The 23,564-nt window shown below is 35.4% G+C and overlaps 1 protein-coding gene across 1 annotated transcript in view; it reads right to left on the bottom strand.

The window, feature by feature from the left end:
- Positions 1-22,903, bottom strand: part of LOC148821912 (uncharacterized) — a 69,003-nt gene extending 46,100 nt beyond the window's left edge. The window contains exons 1-3 of the mRNA XM_088931043.1: positions 22,724-22,903; positions 5,774-5,973; positions 2,841-2,885 (exon numbers count right to left, since the gene is read on the bottom strand). Of these exons, the coding sequence (XP_088787169.1) occupies positions 2,841-2,885; positions 5,774-5,973; positions 22,724-22,802 (324 nt within the window). The 5' untranslated portion in view covers positions 22,803-22,903. The remainder of the gene's footprint in view (positions 1-2,840; positions 2,886-5,773; positions 5,974-22,723) is intronic.
- Between the last annotated feature and the right edge of the window lie 661 nt (positions 22,904-23,564).

Raw genomic sequence — 23,564 nt, 5'->3', positions numbered from 1 at the left:
AACTTTCAGCCAATGAACGAGCTGAAGTTCCTCCAGGTAAAAACAGGCAACACAGAGAATTCTAAAGAGAATTTCAGAGAAGAATTCCAGGGGTGCGAGACAATTCCAGGGCAGGACGGCCCAGGAGCAGAAAGGCTCCCAAGGGCAGGACATTCTCGCAGCGCACCTCCTGACCATCCTGAGACTCAGCCCGGACAACCACAGAACGGCCAGTGTGTCCGAGTGCCAGAACTTTCCTGTGTTCTAAGAGTCGAGAGCGGAGGTTGCCAGAGAGTAACCAGAGGATCCACCCGAGGTTAGCATCAGCAGCAAGCCTCGTGAACAGGTCGGAACTGTGGACAGCTGAATCACTATTCAGAACTAGCGCTTCATCAGGAACGAACCGGTCCTCTTCCTGACCTGCTGGGACCCACAGTCATCTTTTCTCCTGTGCACAAACTCTTGCTAGTTTCAGCCAAAACTAACTAGCTGGTCTTCAGAGAGCATCAGCAGCGCACCGTCGCAAGCCGCACAGCACAGCCTGGCACCGAGCCAGAGAGCGCGGATTGGACAGCAACAAGCCTGCAACTGTTTCTTTGTGCCCACAGGAGATCTGAATCCCCAGAGATTGGATGAGTATTCAACTTCACTGAATTACAGCTCGAGAATTCAATTGTTATCCCAACCAGTTGATATCAATTTAATTCCTAAGAGTTATGTACTTGTTTTGAGTATCTAATGTAGAAGTTATAACCAAGTTCATTTATGAAACGGTCTAAATGAATGATATACTGAACGTATGTCCTCTTGATATACAGTGGTGTGAAAAAGTGTTTGCCCCCTTCCTGATTTCTTATTTTTTTGCATGTTTGTCACACTGAAATGTTTCAGATCATCAAACAAATTGAAATATTAGACAAAGATAACACAAGTAAACACAAAATGCAGTTTTTAAATGAAGGTTTTTATTATTAAGGGAAAAAAAAAATCCAAACCTACATGGCCCTGTGTGAAAAAGTGATTGCCCCCTAAACCTAATAACTGGTTGGGCCACCCTTAGCAGCAACAACTGCAATCAAGCATTTGCGATAACTGGCAATGAGTCTTTTACAGCGCTGTGGAGGAATTTTGGCCCACTCATCTCTGCAGAATTGTTGTAATTCAGCCACATTGGAGGGTTTTCGAACCTTAACCGCTTTTTTAAGGTCATGTCACAACATCTCAATCGGATTCAGGTCAGGACTTTGACTAGGCCACTCCAAAGTCTTCATTTTGTTTTTCTTAAGCCATTCAGAGGTGGACTTGCTGGTGTGTTTTGGATCATTGTCCTGCTGCAGAACCCAAGTGCGCTTCAGCTTGAGGTCACGAACAGATGGCCGGACATTCTCCTTCAGGATTTTTTGGTAGACAGCAGAATTCATGGTTCCATTTACCACAGCAAGTCTTCCAGGTCCTGAAGCAGCAAAACAGCCCCAGACCATCACACTACCACCACCATATTTTACTGTTGGTATGATGTTCCTTTTCTGAAATGCTGTGTTACTTTTACGCCAGATGTAATGGGACACACACCTTCCAAAAAGTTCAACTTTTGTCTCATCAGTCCACAGAGTATTTTCCCAAAAGTCTTGGGGATCATCAAGATGTTTTCTGGCAAAACTGAGACGAGCCTTAATGTTCCTTTTGCTCAGCAGTGGTTTTGGTCTTGGAACTCTGCCATGCAGGCCATTTTTGCCCAGTCTCTTTCTTATGGTGGAGTCATGAACACTGACCTTAACTGAGGCAAGTGAAGCCTGCAGTTCTTTGGATGTTGTTGTGGGTTTTTTTCTGACCTCTTGGATGAGTCGTCGCTGCGCTCTTGGGGTGATTTTGGTTGGCCGGCCACTCCTGGGAAGGTTCACCACTGTTACATGTTTTCGCCATTTGTGGATAATGGCTCTTACTGTGGTTCGCTGGAGTCCCAAAGCTTTAGAAATGGCTTTATAACCTTTTCCAGACTAATAAATATCAATTACTCTGTTTCTCATTTGTTCCTGAATTTCTTTGGATCGCAGCATGATGACTAGCTTTTGAGGATCTTTTGGTCTACTTCACTTTGTCAGGCAGGTCCTATTTAAGTGATTTCTTGATTGAGAACAGGTGTGGCAGTAATCAGGCCTGGGTGTGGCTAGAGAAATTGATCTCAGCTTTCCAAGGATGTGATAAACCACAGTTAATTTATGTTTTAACAGGGGGGGCAATCACTTTTTCACACAGGGCAATGTAAGTTTGGATTTTTTTTTCCCTTAATAATAAAAACCTTCATTTAAAAACTGCATTTTGTGTTTACTTGTGTTATCTTTGTCTAATATTTCAATTTGTTTGATTATCTGAAACATTTCAGTGTGACAAACATGCAAAAAAATAAGAAATCAGGAAGGGGGCAAACACTTTTTCACACCACTGTATATAACTCTTCATAACTGAATGAATATATATCTTTTGTATTCTGATAACCCTCACGATAAGATCTGTTAGGTTTACATGCATATTCTATGTATTAATAAATGTATCCTCGTGTATTAGTACCTGTGTGTGTGCGTTGTTTGAGTTATATCACATGGTTGGATTCTAAGGCCATTAAAAGAATCAATTTTGTGATTTACTGATACAATTAATAATTGTCTTAGTAAATGCCCAAACCCCTACAGAACTGGTGCCTCGTGAGAGCACACTACAGTGGTTTGAAACAAAACTCACAATGTTCACAAAATTGAGAATGATCCCTCAAAATCAGAAAGACTAGCATGTTCAGTATTAAAAGCTATAAACACAGCAATAAACTTTACATATAATAAAGTAGCTGTTTTTCTGTGCCTTACCCTTTCACCCTTTTGTCCCTTTTCTCCATTTCTGTTGGGAGGCCCCTTGAAAAGAAATAGTGAATGTAAGTTAATTTAAATGTTTAAGTTTAAATTAGTTCAAGTAAGTAAGTAAGGTAAGTTCAAGTTAAATGTTTTTTGCCATTTGCAACAACTACAGTGCACTCTTTCACCATTCAGATAGATGAAGACAACAATAACAGTATTATTCAGTATACAATATGATGTAACATAAAGTTTGCAATACAACATACAGTATAAAAAATAATAAACAATTTACAACATACAAGAGTGAATAATGTCGTGATGAATGCAGTGCAAAATATAACATTCAACAGTCTGTAGTAATGGAAACTAGTCAGTGAGTTTGCATTTTGCTATTAGCTATTATTCATGACGCATATCACTTGGGGATAAAAACTTTTTCTCAACTGTCACGATCGTAAACCTTCCTCTTAAGGGCGCTCCAGCCCTTCCTTGTTTGTTTCTCATCTCCCGCACCTGCTCCCTGTTCCAGCCCCTTTTCAGTTCCCCCTTAAAAGCCAGACGCTGACGTTATACCGGGCTCTGCTCTGGTTCCGGTACCAGGCGAGTCCGGGACCTGGAAGCACCTGGCCCCGTTAAGGTTTTAGTTCCCGTTCCTGTGCCGGTTCCGACCCGGTTCTTGGTTTTAAATCTTGTTTGTCTTGGATGGACCGTCCAGTTTTGGACTTTTGCCTCCGCTTGGATTCCCCCTTGGACTTTCTTCTGGATTGTTTGCCTCGGCCACACCTCCCCCGACCACCAGCACACCATGGACATGCCCCCCCTGTTTTCATTCCTGTCTCCTGCATGCCGTTTTTTCCTGTGTTTCCTCACACTACCCTGGATTGTGTCGTCTTCATAGAGTCCGGAAAGAACTCTCCCTGACATCAACCTGGTGGTCTGTATGTCGATTAATATGTTTTTTCCTGTGTAGAGTTCTAACATGAACTAAGTTAAAATAATTAAAATATTGCAACTTTGAAATCCTTTAAAAATACTGAATTTCTAAAGTATTCTGCTTGCTGCAGTCATGATGAGGTTATTGAGATATTTATAGAACATCTGTTCTTTTTCACTCTACTTCATGAGTAATTTTCATACTGTATGTGTATGGTTATGTTGTAGTATAACAAAGCAACTGCCTACACCACAAAAAGTACAAAGAGAAAGCTTTTTAAATAAAAGGTTCCATGTCTTAGAATAATTGGTTACAATGACAATTCTATATGCAATATATTGTGTTATCTGGTTTCAGCATTGGTCCTTTTAAATTAATAGATATATTTTGTAAGACCTAATATGGTAGAGATAATGCATTTCTCTTAGCAACATTTACAACATTTTCAGATGAAAACAGTGCATTCTAAAAGATGACCACTTTGTTTTGGTCGGAGGGCAGACAGTATAAGGAATTCCAAATGTGCTGTACTGTTCTCCCATACAGGACATCAGGTTGCATGCCAGTGAAGCCTAGATGCAACAGAACACTACAAAAGTGACAAACAAAGGTGCATTAATGTATGGGCACTGCTTGATCAGTAATGCTAGTGTCTGATTGGCCATTTCACTGTTACCATCAGCTATTCTGAGGGAAATTGTGTTTTGGTTAAAGTCAATTGTGAGTGAATTTAGGACAGGGCTGAAGAGGAAGTATATTTTGGTGTAAGAGATTTGAGAAGCTTTTATTCCCTTTTATAACCTTATCTGCTAAAACCTGTAGTTTCAATTTTTAAAGCTAGTTTAAAGTTTGGAAAGGCTGGAAAACAAAGGCCTACCCAGACAACGTATTAGATAGCCTGAGAGTTTTAGGGCTCCAAAGATAGAGCTTGGTTCTGTTCCTGTTTGGGCCTGATAATCAGCTGAAACATAGCAGATGCTGAAAGTGTGTATACAGTTGAAATTACACTTTAGGAGGAAACTTTACAGTTATGCATCTGCCTTATAAGGAGTGTGCAGCTAAAAGTTACTGGAGGGACTTACAGTAGCATCTCAGTTGGAAGCCATAAATAACTCTTAAGGAAAATATGCTTATTTTCTTCTTCTCAACACTGGGTGTAGGAGGGTGGCAAGCTCAAATAAGATTGCACATTCCTTGAGAAAGAGGTGTGGAATGACAAAATGACAATTTGTCATCCGATTAGCTCGAGGAAGATGATGGGTCACCTTACAATTTATAAGTCAGGAAGCAGATGCTTCCACAGTTCCACATCATATAAAGGTACTTACTGTATACTGTATGTGCTGCGTCAGTGGAGAATTAGCCCAAATGAGGACCAATGATTAAAAGTAATACAGATCCAAGTCGTTATGAGGATTAAAACAACAAGGTGTAAAAAACAGCATTACTTTGATGAAAGTAGTGTGGGTGGTTATACTGTAAATGGTCATGACTTGATTGAAATATCACTGCACAGCACTACTGTATGTTGACAATATTCTGAGATCCATAGTCCATTTGTTTTCCAAGAAAACTAACGATCCCTTTTGCTACTGCTTCATATATTGTACAGTACATCTGTATTTTATGGACATCTTAAAGAGCAAGCAGTAGATGGTGCAGTAAATTGTTTTCAATTCAATATTTAAAGCTTGAACCCAATTCGCAGATCCAGTATTTATGTAATAACAAACTTATTCAGGTGGGTAGCTGCGTCAGCATGCATAGGCTGCAAAGGAACAAGTAAAGGTTAATTCTGTGCTGAATAGAGAAGAAAGGAAACACAATGTTTCCGCTGTGGTGTCGTAAGAAAATGATGCCTTTTAAACATTGTAAGTAAAATATGTTATATAAGAATTACATATACAGTTTGACTGATATTATGTCAGTGACAATGATGTCAAGTAAAAAATCATTATTAAACTTTTACAGATGTAACAAAAAAAGATAAAACAATTTTGATTTTACTTACTGGTGTGGGATTATTTATACAAATGGGACAGCATTCTCCAAAAGGAATTTCAGAATTTTTACAATCTTCTATTTCGTCACAGAATATGTCATCACATGTGACTATCCCAGTGTCACACACGCAGATCTGACAGGGCTCTGGTTTCCAAACATCTTTGTCAGCATGCATCTGGCCATCGTGTTCACAGATTCCTAAAACAACTGCAGAAAAAATCAATTTGCATGATCAGAAAAGCAAATGAGCATTTTTCTGAACATATATTCTTTATATAAAGTCTTGAACAGAGGTTTGAAACTTTGTGAACAGTAAATCATATGACATAACCTGTATGCACAACATGCAAAAATATTCACCATGTTTAGTGTTTGGAAGCCAGTTTGAAATCAATGCTATAACATTTCACAACATAGGAGACTGAAATGTTGTGAAATGTTATATGAAATGCAATGTGACTGAAATGTTGTCATTGTCCCTGCAGAATAAAAATATGAGGTCTTTTCACAGTGCATGGAGCTTTTTGCTGTCTTAATAAATTTCAGTTTTCGTTTTAACAGTTTTTTAAATAAACTTTATAGCCATTCCATTTCACATTTTTAAATCAAAATGTAAATTGTGTATATAGAATATATTTAATTCTAAGCATACGAAAGCTCATTCTACAAAAGAATAAGAATCTACAGTAAAATCATCACCATCTCCCTTTCTTAAACACTTCTATCTTCTATTAGAAAATATATTCAGCATAAAAATCAAAAACAAAATTGCATGAGTGAGTTGAAAAGCAATAGTGTATAACCATCCACTCCAAATCAATACTCATAGCTCAATAACAATTACAAAAAGACCATCAAACCTCCTACCATATCATAATAACAGAAAAGCTTAAATAATATACAATTTCTGCAAGCTAACTGGGTACAGTAAATAAAACTTTAAACAGATTAAAAGATTTACATATGTGTACAGTAGCTTCTCCCCTGAACATACTCCTACAATAGCCCAGATCATCTCTTCAGCTCTGTTCACCACCATTTAATACAGGTGTTCCCAACCTTATTCTTTGAGGACTATCTGCTCCTCTTAATTGAATACTCATTTATTGCGTATTCTGGCTGACTGGAAGGAATCTAAAACACAGAGATCTGTTCAGTAAAACAATATCACTAAGAACATGCACAGTAGGTCACCACTGACCAAGGTTGCCGCATCCAAACCAAGCTAGACATTTTTGAGCGATCAAAATAGGGCTGTGTACTAGTGGTTCAACCAAAATCCAGAAAAGTCCCAGAGAACTAAAATACTAAGCCACTGTAAGGAATTCAATAGATATTTGTAAAAATGTGATAAAATGGACAGTTGTGATTGTGGAATTTACACTAAGAAAATGCATTGATCAAAATGGCTCTCCACAGAAAAGAATCAGAGGTGCACAGCAGCATCTGGCCTAACAGCTGAGTAAGGACTGCCACCATGATTATGAAGTATACTAAACCCCATCCCCTTTTCTACAGGAAGGTACAGCAATTCTTTTTGACATGAAATATATTAACCATGTTAATAATAATAACTAAGAATAATTAATTTGTGCACAATATACAGTAAATAACTGAACCTCTCATGAAGACAACTACAATTTGGGGAGTTTTTTAAATGCTATGATGTAATTTGTTATTTATACCTGTATTCTAACATCATTAACATGTCTCACTTCAAGAGATGTTTAGACAAAACTGAGGCAGCAACCACTTCATAAGAAAGTGGAAAGTAAATGGATGGAACTCAGCTTGCCAAATATCATTACATAAACACCCATTCAATGGAGTATTTTGGAAAAGAAAGAGTTCAGAAAAAGGTTAAAAGCTGTAATCTACAGAAATAGTTTTATTGCAGCCTTTTCCTTAACTTTTTTTCCTTTTTATTTGTTTTTGCTCCAGTACTCCATTGGATTGTAACACGGTTTTTGAAAATTATCATATTATAATAGATCAATTAGCCTCAGTAATTAAGAGTTCTGTTAACAAGATTGAAATCAACTGTCATACACAATATATTATAATTCATGATATATTCCACTTTTATCTATGTATTTTATCAAAATGGTTTCTAATTCTGGGAAACAGGAGATGTAGGATTTCCATACTCTGTACTGTCATAATAGTAACCTCTGCTTTTTCCTTGGTTATCGTTAGCATTACTTTATACAGTATTTGCTTTACAAATAGATCGTTAGCCCCCTCTGCTGGTAAAATACTTTTTACCACATAAAATTAAATTCTCTGTACAGAAATAAAAAATAATTAACATTTATTTCATATTTTATTCTCTCTTGATGTTTTTAATTTTAATATTTGGTACAAAACATTGTATAGCTGTTCCTGAAAAAAACTATGAAAATGTTTTTTAACAATAATGTAATCAAATTCACTTTTTGAGTTGAAGTTCTGTGCTTTGAAACTTGTGTAAAACTATAATGTACTGGTTTCATGATAGCCAAAGCCACCATGATAGGCAATGCATAATACACATTCTTGTTGTTGCCTGTTTGTTATCTCATCTCTCCCATAGATGTAAATATTATATTTATGCTGGTAGAAATGAGATGGCATAAGAACACCAGCCAAACAAGCTCATTAATTTGAACACCTATTGTTTTACTTTCTAATTTAGATGTTTTTTTTAATGTTAGTCAGGCTGTACTATTTAGGTGTGTTTTATGTTAGTCAGGCTGTATCTAAGCTTGTTGTCACATTAAAAATCAAAACTCTCTCCAAAAGGCTGTCTTCTTGAATATCTTACTTAATTCCACATATGATATTGTTATACAGATATATCTTCTTATGATTCAACTGCATCTCCTGTTTTTACAGTGACAAAGCACAAGTTTTATTGTTATATCAGTCATATCGTATTTTTCTCACTACTTCACTCATCCATATAAGAAATATGCTATTACATTCTGTTTTAGTCAAGAGAAACAAAACATGCTAATATAAAGTGCATAATTAAAATTAATGTGCTGGAAAAGATATCTTAACTGTCTGTGTCTGATATAAAGAATTGTTTTTGTATATTAATTGCAGTCCTTCACTTGTTGATATAATTCATGTGCTTAGCCAGTTGTAATAAAGTTGAAGGGTTACAAATATGAGATGACCACTATTTACTTTGTAAATCCAACAATCTTATCCACCTCTATCTTGAAAGAAGCCAGGGTTTCAGCTTCACCAACATAGCTGGATTGCTTGATACAGACTCCCACAATGTTTTGTGTTAAAAAAGTGCCTCCTGTTCTCAGATTTAAATGCCTGTCCACAGTTTCCTGTTGTTTCTGGTTCATGTTTTACTGATAATACTGCAGTTATATTAGGTTGACAGTGCCTTTGAGAATTTGAATACTTAAATCAGTTCCCTTCATAGTGTTCTTTGTTTGAAACAAAAACATTTGAGCCCTTTTAGACTAAAAGAATGTGTCCTGTTCCTCTCCCTTGAGCTGATTCCTAAGCAGCAATATATTTTTTGTGATGTGACTACCAAAATTTGTACACAGTATTCTAAATTAGGTCAGATAACTGCATTGTACATTTTTTCACATAACATCTCTTGATTTAAATTATGTGGTTTCAACTACAGATTCCAACATATCAATTAAATATCAGATACCTAGCACATTAAAGCTAAATGTACCATATTTAATATTCAAAGAACCATCAGTTTAATATCATGATACAGTATATTACTGTTGCAAGGACTATAATTACAATTGAATAAGCAGCAGACATTAATAAGGTTATCATGGATAGTAGTGCCTCCATGGGCCTTAGGTATACTGTGTTTTAGACAGAAAGCAAGGAATCCCAGATAACATACAGAGCATTTAAACAGATGTGCAGAACGACAAAGGTCACTAGACCTTGAAAACCCATCCTCCAGAGAGCCCATGTAGGGGTGCACCTGTAGAGGGTAACACAAGGAGTGTCTGATGGGAGCTTTTGGTTTCAATTCAATATCTACTTATCTGCCACAGAAGTATTTGTTCATATTTTTCCTACACTTAGTATCCTTAATGTATTATTGTACCAGAAGGAGGCGCTATACTAAAGGGAATAACTACAGTCCTGCAGTGAGAAACTGGATTTTGGAATTATTTAATATCACTACTGGGGACAGTGATCAGCCTATTTCAGATATATAATTCGATAAATGCAGTAGCTTTTTATGGATTGTAAGAACAAAACACTTACTGTAGGTGTATCTTAACATAAGATCAAACAAGATGTCAGGATATACTGTATTTAGTATAGATGTACTTCTTGATGCCAGGTATGTATATTAGATAATACGCATAGTATTTACTGTTTATTTAAAATTAAAATTGTTAGATGTTGTTGCACTAGAATGTTAAATTACTTATTGGAGATTTAGAACCTGGAATTTACAATGCTTGTTTAAAGAAATCTATTACTGCACACACAATTTAAATTTTGCAAGGTGATAATTAACAAAAGGTCAACTAATTGTTTAAGCAGTTAACAAAATAAATCACTTCCTTATGTTTTGAAAACAAAAAAAGCCCTTGAGATACTTCTAAAGAATATTTCTGAAGTCAGAGCCAAGTGTGTAGGAAAGGAACAGTTTGCAATCTACTGTAAATGGTTTCCCATGATTACAAACCCTTCACATTTACTAATACTAGGGGAATTCTTGGTAAGTCCCCTGTAGTATCTCCAGTGCTTAATTTATCTGAGATGTGAAGAAGAAACTATATTGCCATAGCACTTCGAAAAGTTTTTCTTTGAAACTGAATCAAGATCACCTTCAAGAATATCCCTATTTTATAGATAATACAGTGACAGCAAATGACAGTATAACATTAAAGATCAAAACTAAATGATTACTTCTTTTTTACTTACATACTGTATACAGCAATACATTTATAACAGATTTAAACAGCACATGAGTTTCAAAGACAGTATTACTACACAATAAGATTCATGACAGAATGTTACAGTTTTACAGGGCAAAATTCAGATTTGCTATCCCTGCTTTTTCAGTTGTTTTTCACAACATTTTTTATCTTTTATACATGTATTTCAGATTATATTAAAATAGCCAGAAAATAAATTTCTTGGAGAGTTGAATAAAAGTTAATAAAAAAATATTTAGATTGTTTGGATTGAAGGGGGGTCACAAAAACCCTGCAATTAGTGAAGTATGCAATGGAAAATAAAAGGCATATCTGTGATGCCCAAGTTATTCAACAGCATAAGGCAATGACAGGATAAGTGAAGATGGGAAATGTGCACAATCTACTTTCAGATAAGCCAGCTGCATAATTTAAAAAATGATGCATCTTTCTCTTTTTTTTGTTGTTTATGTGATAAGGCAAGTTGGACTTTAACCATGCAAAGTAATGTTAAATTAAATACAATAAATCAAGAAATAAGAACATCTGAAGCTACACCTTTCCAGAACTAGGAATGAAAAATGATAACTTGTCTAAAATAATTCAAACTTTCTTACAAATGCAGTAATTAATAAAGGATAAGTAAAGTACAATATGGGATGGGAGAGTGCTGTCAAGTTGGTGTCGACTCATGGCGACCCTATGGCTAGTTTCCCGTCACCATCCATAGAGTTTTCATGGTAAGATTCAGAAGTAGATTGCCAGGCCTTTCTTCCGCACAGATAGTGCTAGTGTTGTTGCTGTTGTCGCCACTGCCAACACTGCCCCATACTGCTGCTGCCCAGGGCTATTAGAGAACCTTACGCCCAAGATGGGACACGAACCCACTACCTTGAGTCTCATGCCCTGCCAACAGAGCTCGTTGGGGCACAAAGGACTATATGGAGTCTTAAACTGTACATTGTATATACAATAGCTAGAAAAATCTGTAAAATAAGCTGAAACAATCCACCTTTGTATTTGAGACTGATTTCAATTGTATAATTTAATTATTTCAGTCTGAAACTTGTACTCAGTAACATGCCATTCTCTGTTATGTCTTTATGGTACAGTATTTATTTTCTCTTGGTTATTCTTTTCTTTATCTTACTTCTGTGAAACATTGGTATAAGACACATGGCAAGGTAATAACTTCAAATAAGAATTTGTTCGCTGACTTGTCTGACTAAGTGAAAATAAAGGATTAAAGATGAGAAAGACCTCATCCTACCTTGACAGTGAAAAATGTTTCTGTTCTGCCCTCATTTAATTTATGTTCATATTCAGGCACTGGAACCTGGAACATTTCAGACCCCCCCACCAAAAACATGATTGCATACCTTTTTTTCTCATTTACTCCAGTATTCAATCTCATAAAGGGTGACTTGTGAGTGAATGTGCTTCAGACTATAGTCTGATACATGGGAAGTTCAGAGTTGGTCTTAATGGCACATGTCATGATGTTTGAGGTATCTTTGCTTGTAAAGTGTCTTGAAACTTTTGTATGACTCCTAATTGCTGCAATTACTCAAAATGGGATTTTAAGTGATGCTTAAAAACTGCTCTTTTAATAGAAATGCACATTGATTATGGGCTGCATTGTCCTTTCTCAACAATAGCAGGAGAGTAAGGATTTCTTTAAACAGCATTTTGTAACCCCATGTTATTATTAAGTAAGCTTAAAAATATAATCTTCACTTTAAGTGTTGTTGAAATGCTCAGACGAAGGAAATAATTATGTTTTTTTAATCATAGCCTTACTAAAAAATTTGACAAAGCACAGCACAGAGCAGAAAAAATATTGCTTCCTAATTGGGCTGTGCATGAAGGGCTTTACATCAGTTTAAGCTACAGTACAATTTGTTCAACACTATTTACATTTACAAAATGCCTTTGTCTCCTCTGAATATGACATTAAATTACATCTGCCCACTAATGCTATCCCTTTTACAAGTAAAGTCAAAAGTCCAGGAAGGCTTCCCTCAATGTTTAGATTATAAATGTCTGTTTGTTGTGAGCTTATCTAATGTTTTCCATAGCAACTCTCCACTCAGAGTACACCGATTTTCCAGCATTAGAGAGATGAATGGACTATTATTATCTGTCAGTCCTCATGTGAAGTTATTGCATGGTTCTGCTTCTTGTAAAGTTAAGAGACGCATGTATTTTTATCAGTCATTTAGAATTCTCAGACTCAAGTAATAGTAAAACAAATTAGTATAATCAGTGTAAAACAGCACATTGGATTTGCTTTACAGTTTTGCGTCATTTTACAAAAAATTACAAACATGTTTTAGCTCATTGAGGAAATATAATCAAGCATATTCCATTTTATTGCTGATTATTATAGTAGTTACTTACTGATATAAAGTCAATAAACAGGCTGACAAAAAGACTATTTCTTAGTTGCAATATTTGCTTCTTTGGCAAGAGCCTATAGAAACTAATGTAGACAAGGCCAGTGCCACAGAATGAGTATGAGGACACCAGGTCTTAAGGGCTGTGTGATGTTTCCCTGGGTCAATGTATCTCTAGTGTTGATGCAGGTTTGTGCTTTATTCCCTGATATATCCGGTATATCCTATCGCTTTAGCTTTGCAGGGCTCTGTCCAAGAAATATTTAATCTAAAAAGATCATTTTTTACCTAGCTGAAATTGTCATTGACAAATGATCTTAACTGATGAGAACAGGGGTTATTTCATACTTTAGTTTAGCTGGTGATGTAGTGAATTTCTGTTTTTTGAATAAGCTGTATGTTCTGTTCAGTGTGCACAGATTTGTGATTTTCAGCATACCTGTTTTACTGTGATTTTTAGTTTATGCTTTCTTTAAAAGAGCAAAGGCCCTCTTAGCACAGACACCAGGTAATTGTCTTACCATTCAGAGGTTCTGTGTGGGGCTGCAAACAGGTTTGACTGTGCTGGTGGTCAAGATGGGGGCCCAAAGAACAGGGTGTGAATGAACATCGGATCATTATACTTGCCCATCTGTATACAGACGTTTCCTTCTTGCAAGTCAGTTCTGCACTCTCCCAACACATCACAGGGACACTTCCACCCTCCACAGGAAAGAGTTATGTTTTGTACCTTGTTAAGAAAGCGTCAGAATGCTGAAGGCAAGAGAAAACTGGAGGACTTTTGAAAAAAGGAAGGTTTGTGGGAAAATTGTAGCAGCAGTTGGATCCAGGAGGGCTCAACTTAGACACCAGAGACTGAGAGCAGAGGAGGAAGACCACATCATCATCTTTTTCCGTCCTCTGCCCAAAACTGGACTTCAGACGATCAGTGTAAACGACCAGGGACACACGGCTAAGGACGCCTGAAGTGACTGAGAAGGGACTGAGGAGAATGCCTGGAACTTCACTGTTTCCTTGATACTGTATGGCATAAGGAGGCATGCTGGGTTACTGAACAGAGCTGGTTCTAGAAAATGATGCTGCTGAATTTCTCCACTGTGACACTGGGTTATGGTAACTGGGGATCTTGAACTACTCTATGAATAAGTCATGTCTTGTGATCTGTAAGTTGGGTGGGTGATAAAAGGAATACTGTGTTGCAGGGATACCTTTATGTGAAGGGAATATTTATTACTACAGATATCCCCAAAAGGGGATATTATATACAATAATCATCTTGTGTGGTGTATGGATGCACTGGTGGATCTGGGAGATAAAACGAGCCTGTGGTTGGAGGAACAGGTTCCTTAGCACTTTTTATAATTCATAGACGGAATGGTTGTTCACAAAGCAAAAGTAATTCTTGCATGCTGAGTATGCTGGGGAGGTGACCAAAGGGCAACTTATTGTTGGGTTGTTTTCAAATTTCACATTTGCATATTTTACTGCCCTTACAATTTTACTGTATTAGGTTTTATGTCTGTGTTTGAGCACAATACCAACAATTCTTACTGTATGTTTTCTTACACAACTTGGGAGGCCTGGCCTTAGCATTGAGAGGGCTAATGACTCTACATGAGGGTAGATCTCACTGGATCTGTCTCCCAGACGGGCCTTACCAAAAGCCTTTGAATGTTCTTGGAATTCGGTTGAGTACTCATTGTAATGCATTCCCATGTAACTAATGGATGTTGTTCTTTCTATTCAATTGAAACAAATGTATTTTAGAAGTTCAGATTACTGAGGCAGGTCGTTGTAAGAGAATGCTCAAAAATCCAACAGGGAATGATCTAAGCATTTAGAAATTACAATCTCTTTTTTTTTTAATCAACTACAAGTTTCTGTTCTTTTTATTTCCATAAGGTGACATTAGAGAATGTTACAAATACACTGAATGACTGAAAATCCATTAATGTATGAAGCTACAGTACATTTCTTAGATATGTTGCCAACATTTCATTTAAACTGTTCTGTGTTATATACAGTTGCAAGATATTATTTTCAGCTACAGTACTGTATGTTCATCTACTAGGATTATGGCAGTACAAACTGCCTGCTAGAACTAGCATTGATCTTAAGAAATTTTTTTGTTAAACTATTTTGAAAACGTTAATTACTTCAAAATGTAAATATCATTTTTAAAATGTATATTTACAAATGTATATTATTGCAGTTGTAATAAACTTTAAATAATGTAATTCAACAAGACCTGATTTCTGAAAGGTCAGAAATTAGAATACTGTACAATAATTTAGGATCTCAAAGTACACAGCACAAAACTAGCAGTGATGAAAAAGAAAAAATACAAAATGTAATACCTATTGGATTAAATATTCCATGTGATATCCTTGTGCATTCTTTCACATTGAGCTTTCACATTATATTATACACATTATATTATATATATATATTATATAGCTTTCACATTATCACATTATGTCACTTTCAAAAACTGCTTAACCAATTCAGGGTCACAGTGGCACACAGCTCATCCCTGGAAGCACTGGGTGCAAGGCAGGATACACTCTAGACAGGATGCCAGTCCATCACAGGGGACACACAGAAACACAGACACAAGGGCCAGCTTTTACAGAAGCCAATTAAACTACCAGTATGTGTTTGGGCCATGGGAGGAATCCAGAGCACCCAGAGGACACCCATATGAACACGGGGAGAACATGCAAACTCCATGCAGATAACATCCCAGAAAATGAAAGCAGTGCCAGCAGTAGAAAGCAATGCTGAAAACTATACAACCGCACACAAATAACAAAATGGAATGTGATTATAGAACATACTGTAGTCACTTTAAAACCAAACATTTCCTAGCACCTGCTTGAAATACAAAAACTGTAATCTAATCATGTTGTGGAATACCCTAAAAATTGACATTACATTAGAGAAAATATAAACAATGAAACACTTTATTCATGAAGAACACATAGGAAACCATGCCTTGCACTACTGAAACATTTTATTATAATTTGTTTCTTTTTTCCTAAATAAAAATAGTTACCACATTTGGGGATATATGCATTATTTCAGTTTGGGGGAAGTAATAGTAGAAGTTGATGAATTACCCTCTCTGCGAGGGTAAAATCTCAAATAAATCAAGTCAAATATTTGCAATGTTCTAAAACAACAAAAAAGTAAATGAAAGGGAGGATGATATTCTTTTAAGATATATGTGGCAGGGGGAGGTTTGACATAATAAATGTAATCATTTGAAGCTGCATTCTTCAGTATTGGATACAGTGTGTTATTTGGGAGTCCCTCCTCAGCATGTTGAGCTGTAATGTGGATTAAATTTACTGTAAGAGGAATTAACATGACTTAAAACACAAAAATTAGTATGGGAATTGAACCCCACTATTGTCTTACATAATGCATTCACATGATTCTTCATGATTTTATTTTAATTACCACAGGCTTTTTTAATTAAGATGATAGTTGCTTAGACATTTCTTGTAGCCTTTAAAGAGCATTTTAGTTTATATATTTTTAATAATACAAATAATATTCGGGCAGTGCAGTGGCTCTGTGGCTAAGGATCTGTGCCTGTGGCTGGAAGGTTGCTGGTTCGTATCCTGCGGCTGGCAGAGGAATCCTACTTTGTTGGGTCCCTGAGCAAAGGCCCTTAACCCCAACTGCTTCAGGGGCCCTGTATAAATGGCTGACCCTGCGCTCTGACCCCAAGCTTCTCTCCCAGCCTGTGTGTCTCATGGAGAGCAAGTTGGGGTATGTGAAAAGATAAATTCCTAATACTGTACAAGAAATTGTACAGTATATGGCCAATAAAGTGATCTCTTTCTTTTTTAAATAACTAATTGATTACCCCTCTTCAGAGGGGACCTTTATTTGAAATGGAAAATGTAAGACCCTGTCAGTACAATGTAGTTTAAAATATGTTAAAAGGCTGAACTTACATTAACAATCAACTGGTGAAGAAAACCTGTCAAAGCATGTTGATTTTAAAGGCGCTCAGTTTCCAAATATAGCATTGCATTCCGTTCACTGGAAAGATGACATACAAAGCCTGTCCGGCCTTGTTTCTCTAGAGTTTTGTTTATTATATCTTCAAGTACACTTCACAGATTTTAGGAATCATTTTTTTTTTCATTTTGTTTTGTAAAGTGTTCTGCAAACCTAACACAGTTCTGAAATTCTTCTTCAATGTCCATAAAAGAGTAGAGAAGATCTGAAAGATTTTAAGAGTCTTCCTGTCTACAGGAACCTTGCAGTATTGCTTAGTAGTACCAATGTTTTATTTGCTTAGTATACCAATGTTTAAGAAAATTTGTGGTCTTCCTTTGAAAATTAGATGATACTGTAAACGTCAATTCCATGCAATTTTATTTTTAAAGCATATACAAATTTCAGTGTTCACAAGAATTATGTGGAGTTCCCCACGAAGCTTAGGAATTTTTACCCAAGCTGTCCTAATTCATAATTGTCCTATCATTTCCTAATAACAATATTGTTACTAATATAAAATGTGCGTTTGTCTTATGTATCTCTCCTCTCCATCTTCACCTTTACAGTTACCTATAACATATGCCTATGCACTCAAAAAACATTCTTTGTAATGTAATTGTAAGACTGTTCCTATGGTATCCCATTTTGTTAAATTACAAATAAATACATAAACATTTTTTGAACCTAGTATTTTATCAAAGACCTGAGTGCTCCAACTGAAGACTTCAAAAGACACAGTAACTACATTTAAATTAAATGTCAGCAAAACTTAAAGAAGACCAACTGAATTATATTTATTGCATATGCGTTCAGATCCATGAACTAAATATATATTGAAAGCTAATATTTGCAGCAATTAAAGCCACAAGTAATTTTTGGATACCAAAGTCTCTACCAACTTTATTCACTGGCTTGCTGCAATTTTTCCCATTCTTGAAGGAAGATCTTCTCAAACTCATTGCTTGGGGCCTTCTTATGGACAGAGGTTTTCAAGTCTCTCCACAGATTATCAATAGGATTCAGGACATTGACTGGCTCACTCAAAGGGCATTCACTTTCTGATTCTTAATCCTTTCCAGTGCAGCTCTCTGTTTGTGCGAATAAAGTATGTTTTTCTACAGTCATTGTCATCATTACTATGTTGTATTTACTTGTTTCACACTGAATTTTTATGCTTATATTCCTTCTACATCAGATTACGGTATGACCATAACACATGACATTTTCACTCATTGGAAACCTCTTTGTACTGGGGAATGACAAACATAAAAAGAATAAAATAAATACAGTTCATAACAGTGTTTCTGACGTCTTTGTAAGGGAAACTATTTACTGTAGTTTCAGCAGTGAAGTTTTCTTCAAACAATGTCATGGCAGTTAGCACTGATGTTTCACAGCTGTTAGATCCTGGGTTGTGTTCTGTAATGGGATAATATCTGATTTGAATTTGCATATTTGTCCCTTATTCCAGTCAGTTTTCTTTGGGTAATCCAGTTTCTTCCCACTTCTCAAAGACACATAGGTTAGATTTGATTAGTCAACTGTACTTAAATCTGACCTCCAGTAAATGGACTGAATATGGTTTGTAATGCTGTATCCCATCTACTCATGACACTCAGTAGATAAAGCGATGTTTTCTAAACATAGTCAATTTTAATTATTTTATTCAAAATGCTTACAAAATACTTAGAATTCCTTTACAATTCTAAGAAATAGTTAACAATTAGTTAAAATGGCTTATTACTTAAAATAGCTAAAAGTATTTGTGAAAGCACAACATCTTGCACATTTGGGCTGTATTACTATTGGAAGATAGTCATTCCAGCAAGTATAAGAACTTAGCTTTCATATTTTTAATATAGTTACAAATATTTATTACATTTCATGTGTTTACACTCACACTTTCTTTTGAAATTAAACAGTAAACTGTGACAAATACCCATTAGTACTGATTTGTATCAATCATGGGCAAACATGTTTCAAATAAACAGTAACGCATTTCAGCATTGTGACTAAAAACAGACATTCTAATTCAAATTGCTTTAAAACAAAGAAAACAACAATTAAAACTAAAGCCTATTAAAGGGAAAATATGAGGTATAGAGGATGGCACATCCATAAAATAACACAAATTAACCACACCTTGTCTCAAAAATATTATTAATTTTTTGTATTTAATGAAATTGTTTGTCTCACGTACAGTATACTGTACATATAGTATGAAAAGCACAGGAAAGCACTAAAGGGCTAACCTCTTCATTCAATTTATGGTCACAAGTGATGCCAGTCTATCACAGGCCAAACACAGACATACTGTATACAGTACACATTCACACCATGGACAATTTTCTCAAAAACTAATTAACATACCACTCACTATGTTTTTGGACTGTGGGAGGAAACAGGAGCACCTGGACGAAACCCATTCAACCACTGGGAGAACATACAGACTCCACACAGACAACACCCAAGGTTCAGAATTCTTCATTCTAAAAACCTAGTTTAACCTGCAGTATGGCATCTCTGCACCATTTTGAGCAAGGATTGCAAGCACCTGGAAGGCTGGTCACTGGGGTCGTTGTGTCACTGACAGCCCATAGGCACTTGCCAACTAATGTCACCCTACCCTCAGCAATGCTCAGTTAATTGTGTACCAACTTGGAGAATCCTGTTCACAATCTGCTAGGAATACATACCAGGCTTTAATCCAGGATCATAGAGCTCAAAATGCCCATGAACAAACATCTATACTGGTTGAGCCACAAGGGTGGACTTAAATGCTATTTAAAATAAAATGTTGAAATAATTCTATGAAAGGAGCTTTCTTTGGTATAACTGTTAGGGCTGAAGAGTGTGACCAAGCTGGAAAACTGTTGACTGTTCTTAACAAGAGAGATGAATGATTTTGGCAATCTGTATATCTGGAAAATAAATTAATGACAATCTTAATATGAACTTAAAATTTTAAGAAATTATCATCCCCAATATCATATAAAGGAAATCACAGTTTTGTTACAAGGAACAAATGTAAGGTTACCCACATCTACAAGACTGGTTCTTGTCAAACTTATTAATATTAATTGTTCCACTCTCACTGTGCAAAAGTTGAACTACTGTACCACTGTTTAATCAGATAGCAGGAAAATCATTCTAAAATATGAAAATTGATCTTCATACTGAACTATGTGAATTGATTTTACATTAATTACACCTTTTACAAGAAACACCAAGTCTCCACTGTAAAACAAGAATACATGCTTGTGTTTTAGTCTTAGAAAGATTTTTTGTACTAAATGCCTTTCATATTATTTAGACATGTATTGAAAAAACATACAGGCTCTTCTTATTACTTCTATAACACTTGAAAACACATATGCCCTATCCCAGAAGACTCAAATTGAAATATAATACTGTTTTACTTGCAATAATTTTTAGAAATATTATGTAGTTTCCATGCAAGAATTTACCTTTTAGTCCCCTGGGATTGTTTGCCTTTTTTTAGGTAACAGCTGTTTTCTGTCATGACCATACTGCTGGTTAAACTGACAAAACCTTGATATTTTCTGTATTAGCTGACAGAAAGCAGTTGGGGATAAATGTATTAGAAAACTCACAGTGCCTTAAATAAAAAAGTCTTGTTATGAAAAAAATGGATTTCCAAAATAACTTATTCTTAGTCTATTATCGATCACTAACACAACATTGCAGCAGCTTTGGGGGCATTGCTGTGAATGGCTGCCTGAGTAACGGCCATGAAGATGAAGGATTAATGTTGTCTGTTCAATAAAATATTGCTTTACTTTATTGATGGCAAAATCATTTTCAGATTGACATGGTCATTTCGTTATAATGATTCCAACAATGTTACCAAGCTCTACTTGCAAACTATTCAATATAAGAATCTATTCAAAACTAACAATAGAGTACTGTATGTCAGCATCTGATTGTAATGCAAGACATGTTGTAATGCAAGACAAAATTAACTTACAGAAAAACATGCATATATGTTATAATCTATGTATAAAGAGCAACATTTACCTTTTTTACATAAAATGTATTATTTTCTGTCACTTTTACAATTACATCTTTAGACGAAATGATACATTAAATCCTGTATTTACTGTTACTGTATTTCTGCAACAATTAGCTTTGTTTGATTTTGGCTTCTTAAAGATTCTGTGGCAAGAGTTGTCCTGCGATGTTGTCCTGGTGTACCAATTTTGGCTGTTACCATCTGCTTTCTAAAGCCCCTAAAGTTCCTCTATACTGTAGCTCAACTTGTGAAACAGTTCCTCACACATCTGTCTGTTCTGGTGTGTTGTTTTATGTTGGAGAAGGGTCCTTTTAAAAAGTAGTCAGTTACAATTACAAGATACTTGTGTGAGGGACCGCTGTTAAAAAATATTTTTAAAGATTGTTCTTACACAAGTAGCTTCTAACTGTAATTTTCTTTTTACAGTTATAAAATGTGTGCATAACTACTATTTTAACTACTACCTCTTAAAAATAATGTTTTCCTACTACTCATTAACAGAAAAATAATTCCTTCCACAAATAACTTGTAACTGTAATGGGTTATGTTTCTTTAAGTTTCCAGAAAACTGTCGCAAAATGAAACTGGCAGTGAAATACATTAATTTGATTTCTAGAAGCTATTGAAATACTAGTTTCCTGAGATGATTAAAGCTTCTTCACTTTCCATATATAACAATTAGAAAAATTAAAAATGATAGAACAATTACCTTCTGCAGAATCATACAAAAATCAGTTAATAAAATCACGTAACAGCTACTACAAGTGTCTTCCGGTTGCATTACACTTTTATTTGGCTGAAACTAACATCCAAAGCAACGTTACATTTGTACCTGTTATAGTCTGTGTTTAAGACGACATATGTTTCAAATATTGGATGCTGTTTTTTCTCCAAGTTGAACAAGCTCTCTTTGCAGCTAAAACAGCCAAAGTTATGTAAGTCACAGGCATGCTCATACAGTATATTACAAACAACCAAAAAAGAAGTTCAAGTTCAAATAATGATTAATATACTAAATCCTGTTGCTATAAACTAAGCATTCGAATAGGAAGTACTGGGAAGCCTGGGTAAGATGCAACCAACAGGGCTCCATACAGTATGGATAATATAGAATAATATAGAACATTTAATAAATTAATTCCTCAGAAAATATCAACACAGCTAAGAAAGTTACAGTATACATATGTTTTAGTCTTTCGTATACTGTACTGTACTGTACACATGTCATTGCACTATGTTTATCTAAATGTGTAGATATTACTTGAAGAATACAAAGGTGTATGATCTGGAAAGTGTGTGACATGACTACCTGCACAATGCAGTCACTAAAACAAAATTATAGGTGCTACATAATAAAATATGCATTTAATTGCACAATTTTCTTTCAAATGATAACAAACTCTTAAGATCATAGATGCGCCTTAAGATGCACTAAACGTTACTACATAGTAATACATTATTCCCAGTCATTTTCTGTAGCACAGAATATTGTGTTTGTGATGCATTTTTACTCAATTTTCCTTATATTATATACACAAAAAATATCAACTAATTAAATTCTGAGCCTCAGTAATTTACTTTTTGGTGAAAGTTATCTGACTTACCATTTTGTTGTGCCCACACCAAAGAAACCTGCAGAACTGCAAAGATGGAAAACACCAAAATCTGCACACGGCTCATCATGTCCGTTAATTAGACATGAGATTCTGTATGCTATTGGAGAAATGCAGTTTAATGTAGCACCATCTAGCTCAAAACACCAGGCCTAGAATAATACACACCAAGCCCTCTTTTCATGTCTACAGCCTTAAATAGGAAGAGAAAAAAAGATGTTTGGCATCATTTTAATTCCAGCCCACTTTTTTTCTGAAATCTGAGAATCTGCTTTCTACAAAAGGCAAAGTAATTAATTTAAAGCAAGGTTTATAGGATAAGATCCATGTTTTTTAAATGTTTACATGAGTCGTGTGCATCCATTTTTTCCCCCGCACAATACTATGAAAAGTTAAAAATCCTATAAGGAATCTGATAAGTTTTGCTTTTTTCAATGGATGATGTGAAAGAACCATTCTTCAACCTTTCTTTTCTAAAAAAATATTAAAAAAACATTTTTTAGAAATTCAAATGTGTGATTTTTAAATCAAATATACAGTACGTATTATTTTCAAGGTCAACAAAGATGTAAATACAAACACACAGAGACAGGTTTCCATTGAAGAGTGGTGCATTACAATTTCAAATGGTGAAGTTCACACAAAGTTTAAGAAAGCAACCAAATCCTAGATTAATATACTGAATACTTGGCACCAGTCTTTTGTTTTTACCTCACAAGTTCCTGGAAGATAACAGGCATGACATTTCTCCCCACACAGTGGTGCTACATGCAATTTTTCATTTTTCTTAGTATGACTGTGCATATATTGGAAAAAATAAAACAAATGTCCC

This window comes from Atractosteus spatula, chromosome 13 (assembly GCF_055471065.1).
Source record: "Atractosteus spatula isolate fAtrSpa1 chromosome 13, fAtrSpa1.hap1, whole genome shotgun sequence".
In the NCBI taxonomy this organism is placed as follows: domain Eukaryota; kingdom Metazoa; phylum Chordata; class Actinopteri; order Semionotiformes; family Lepisosteidae; genus Atractosteus; species Atractosteus spatula.
Note: the sequence above shows the minus strand (reverse complement) of the source record. Positions and strands in the feature narration are given on the sequence as shown.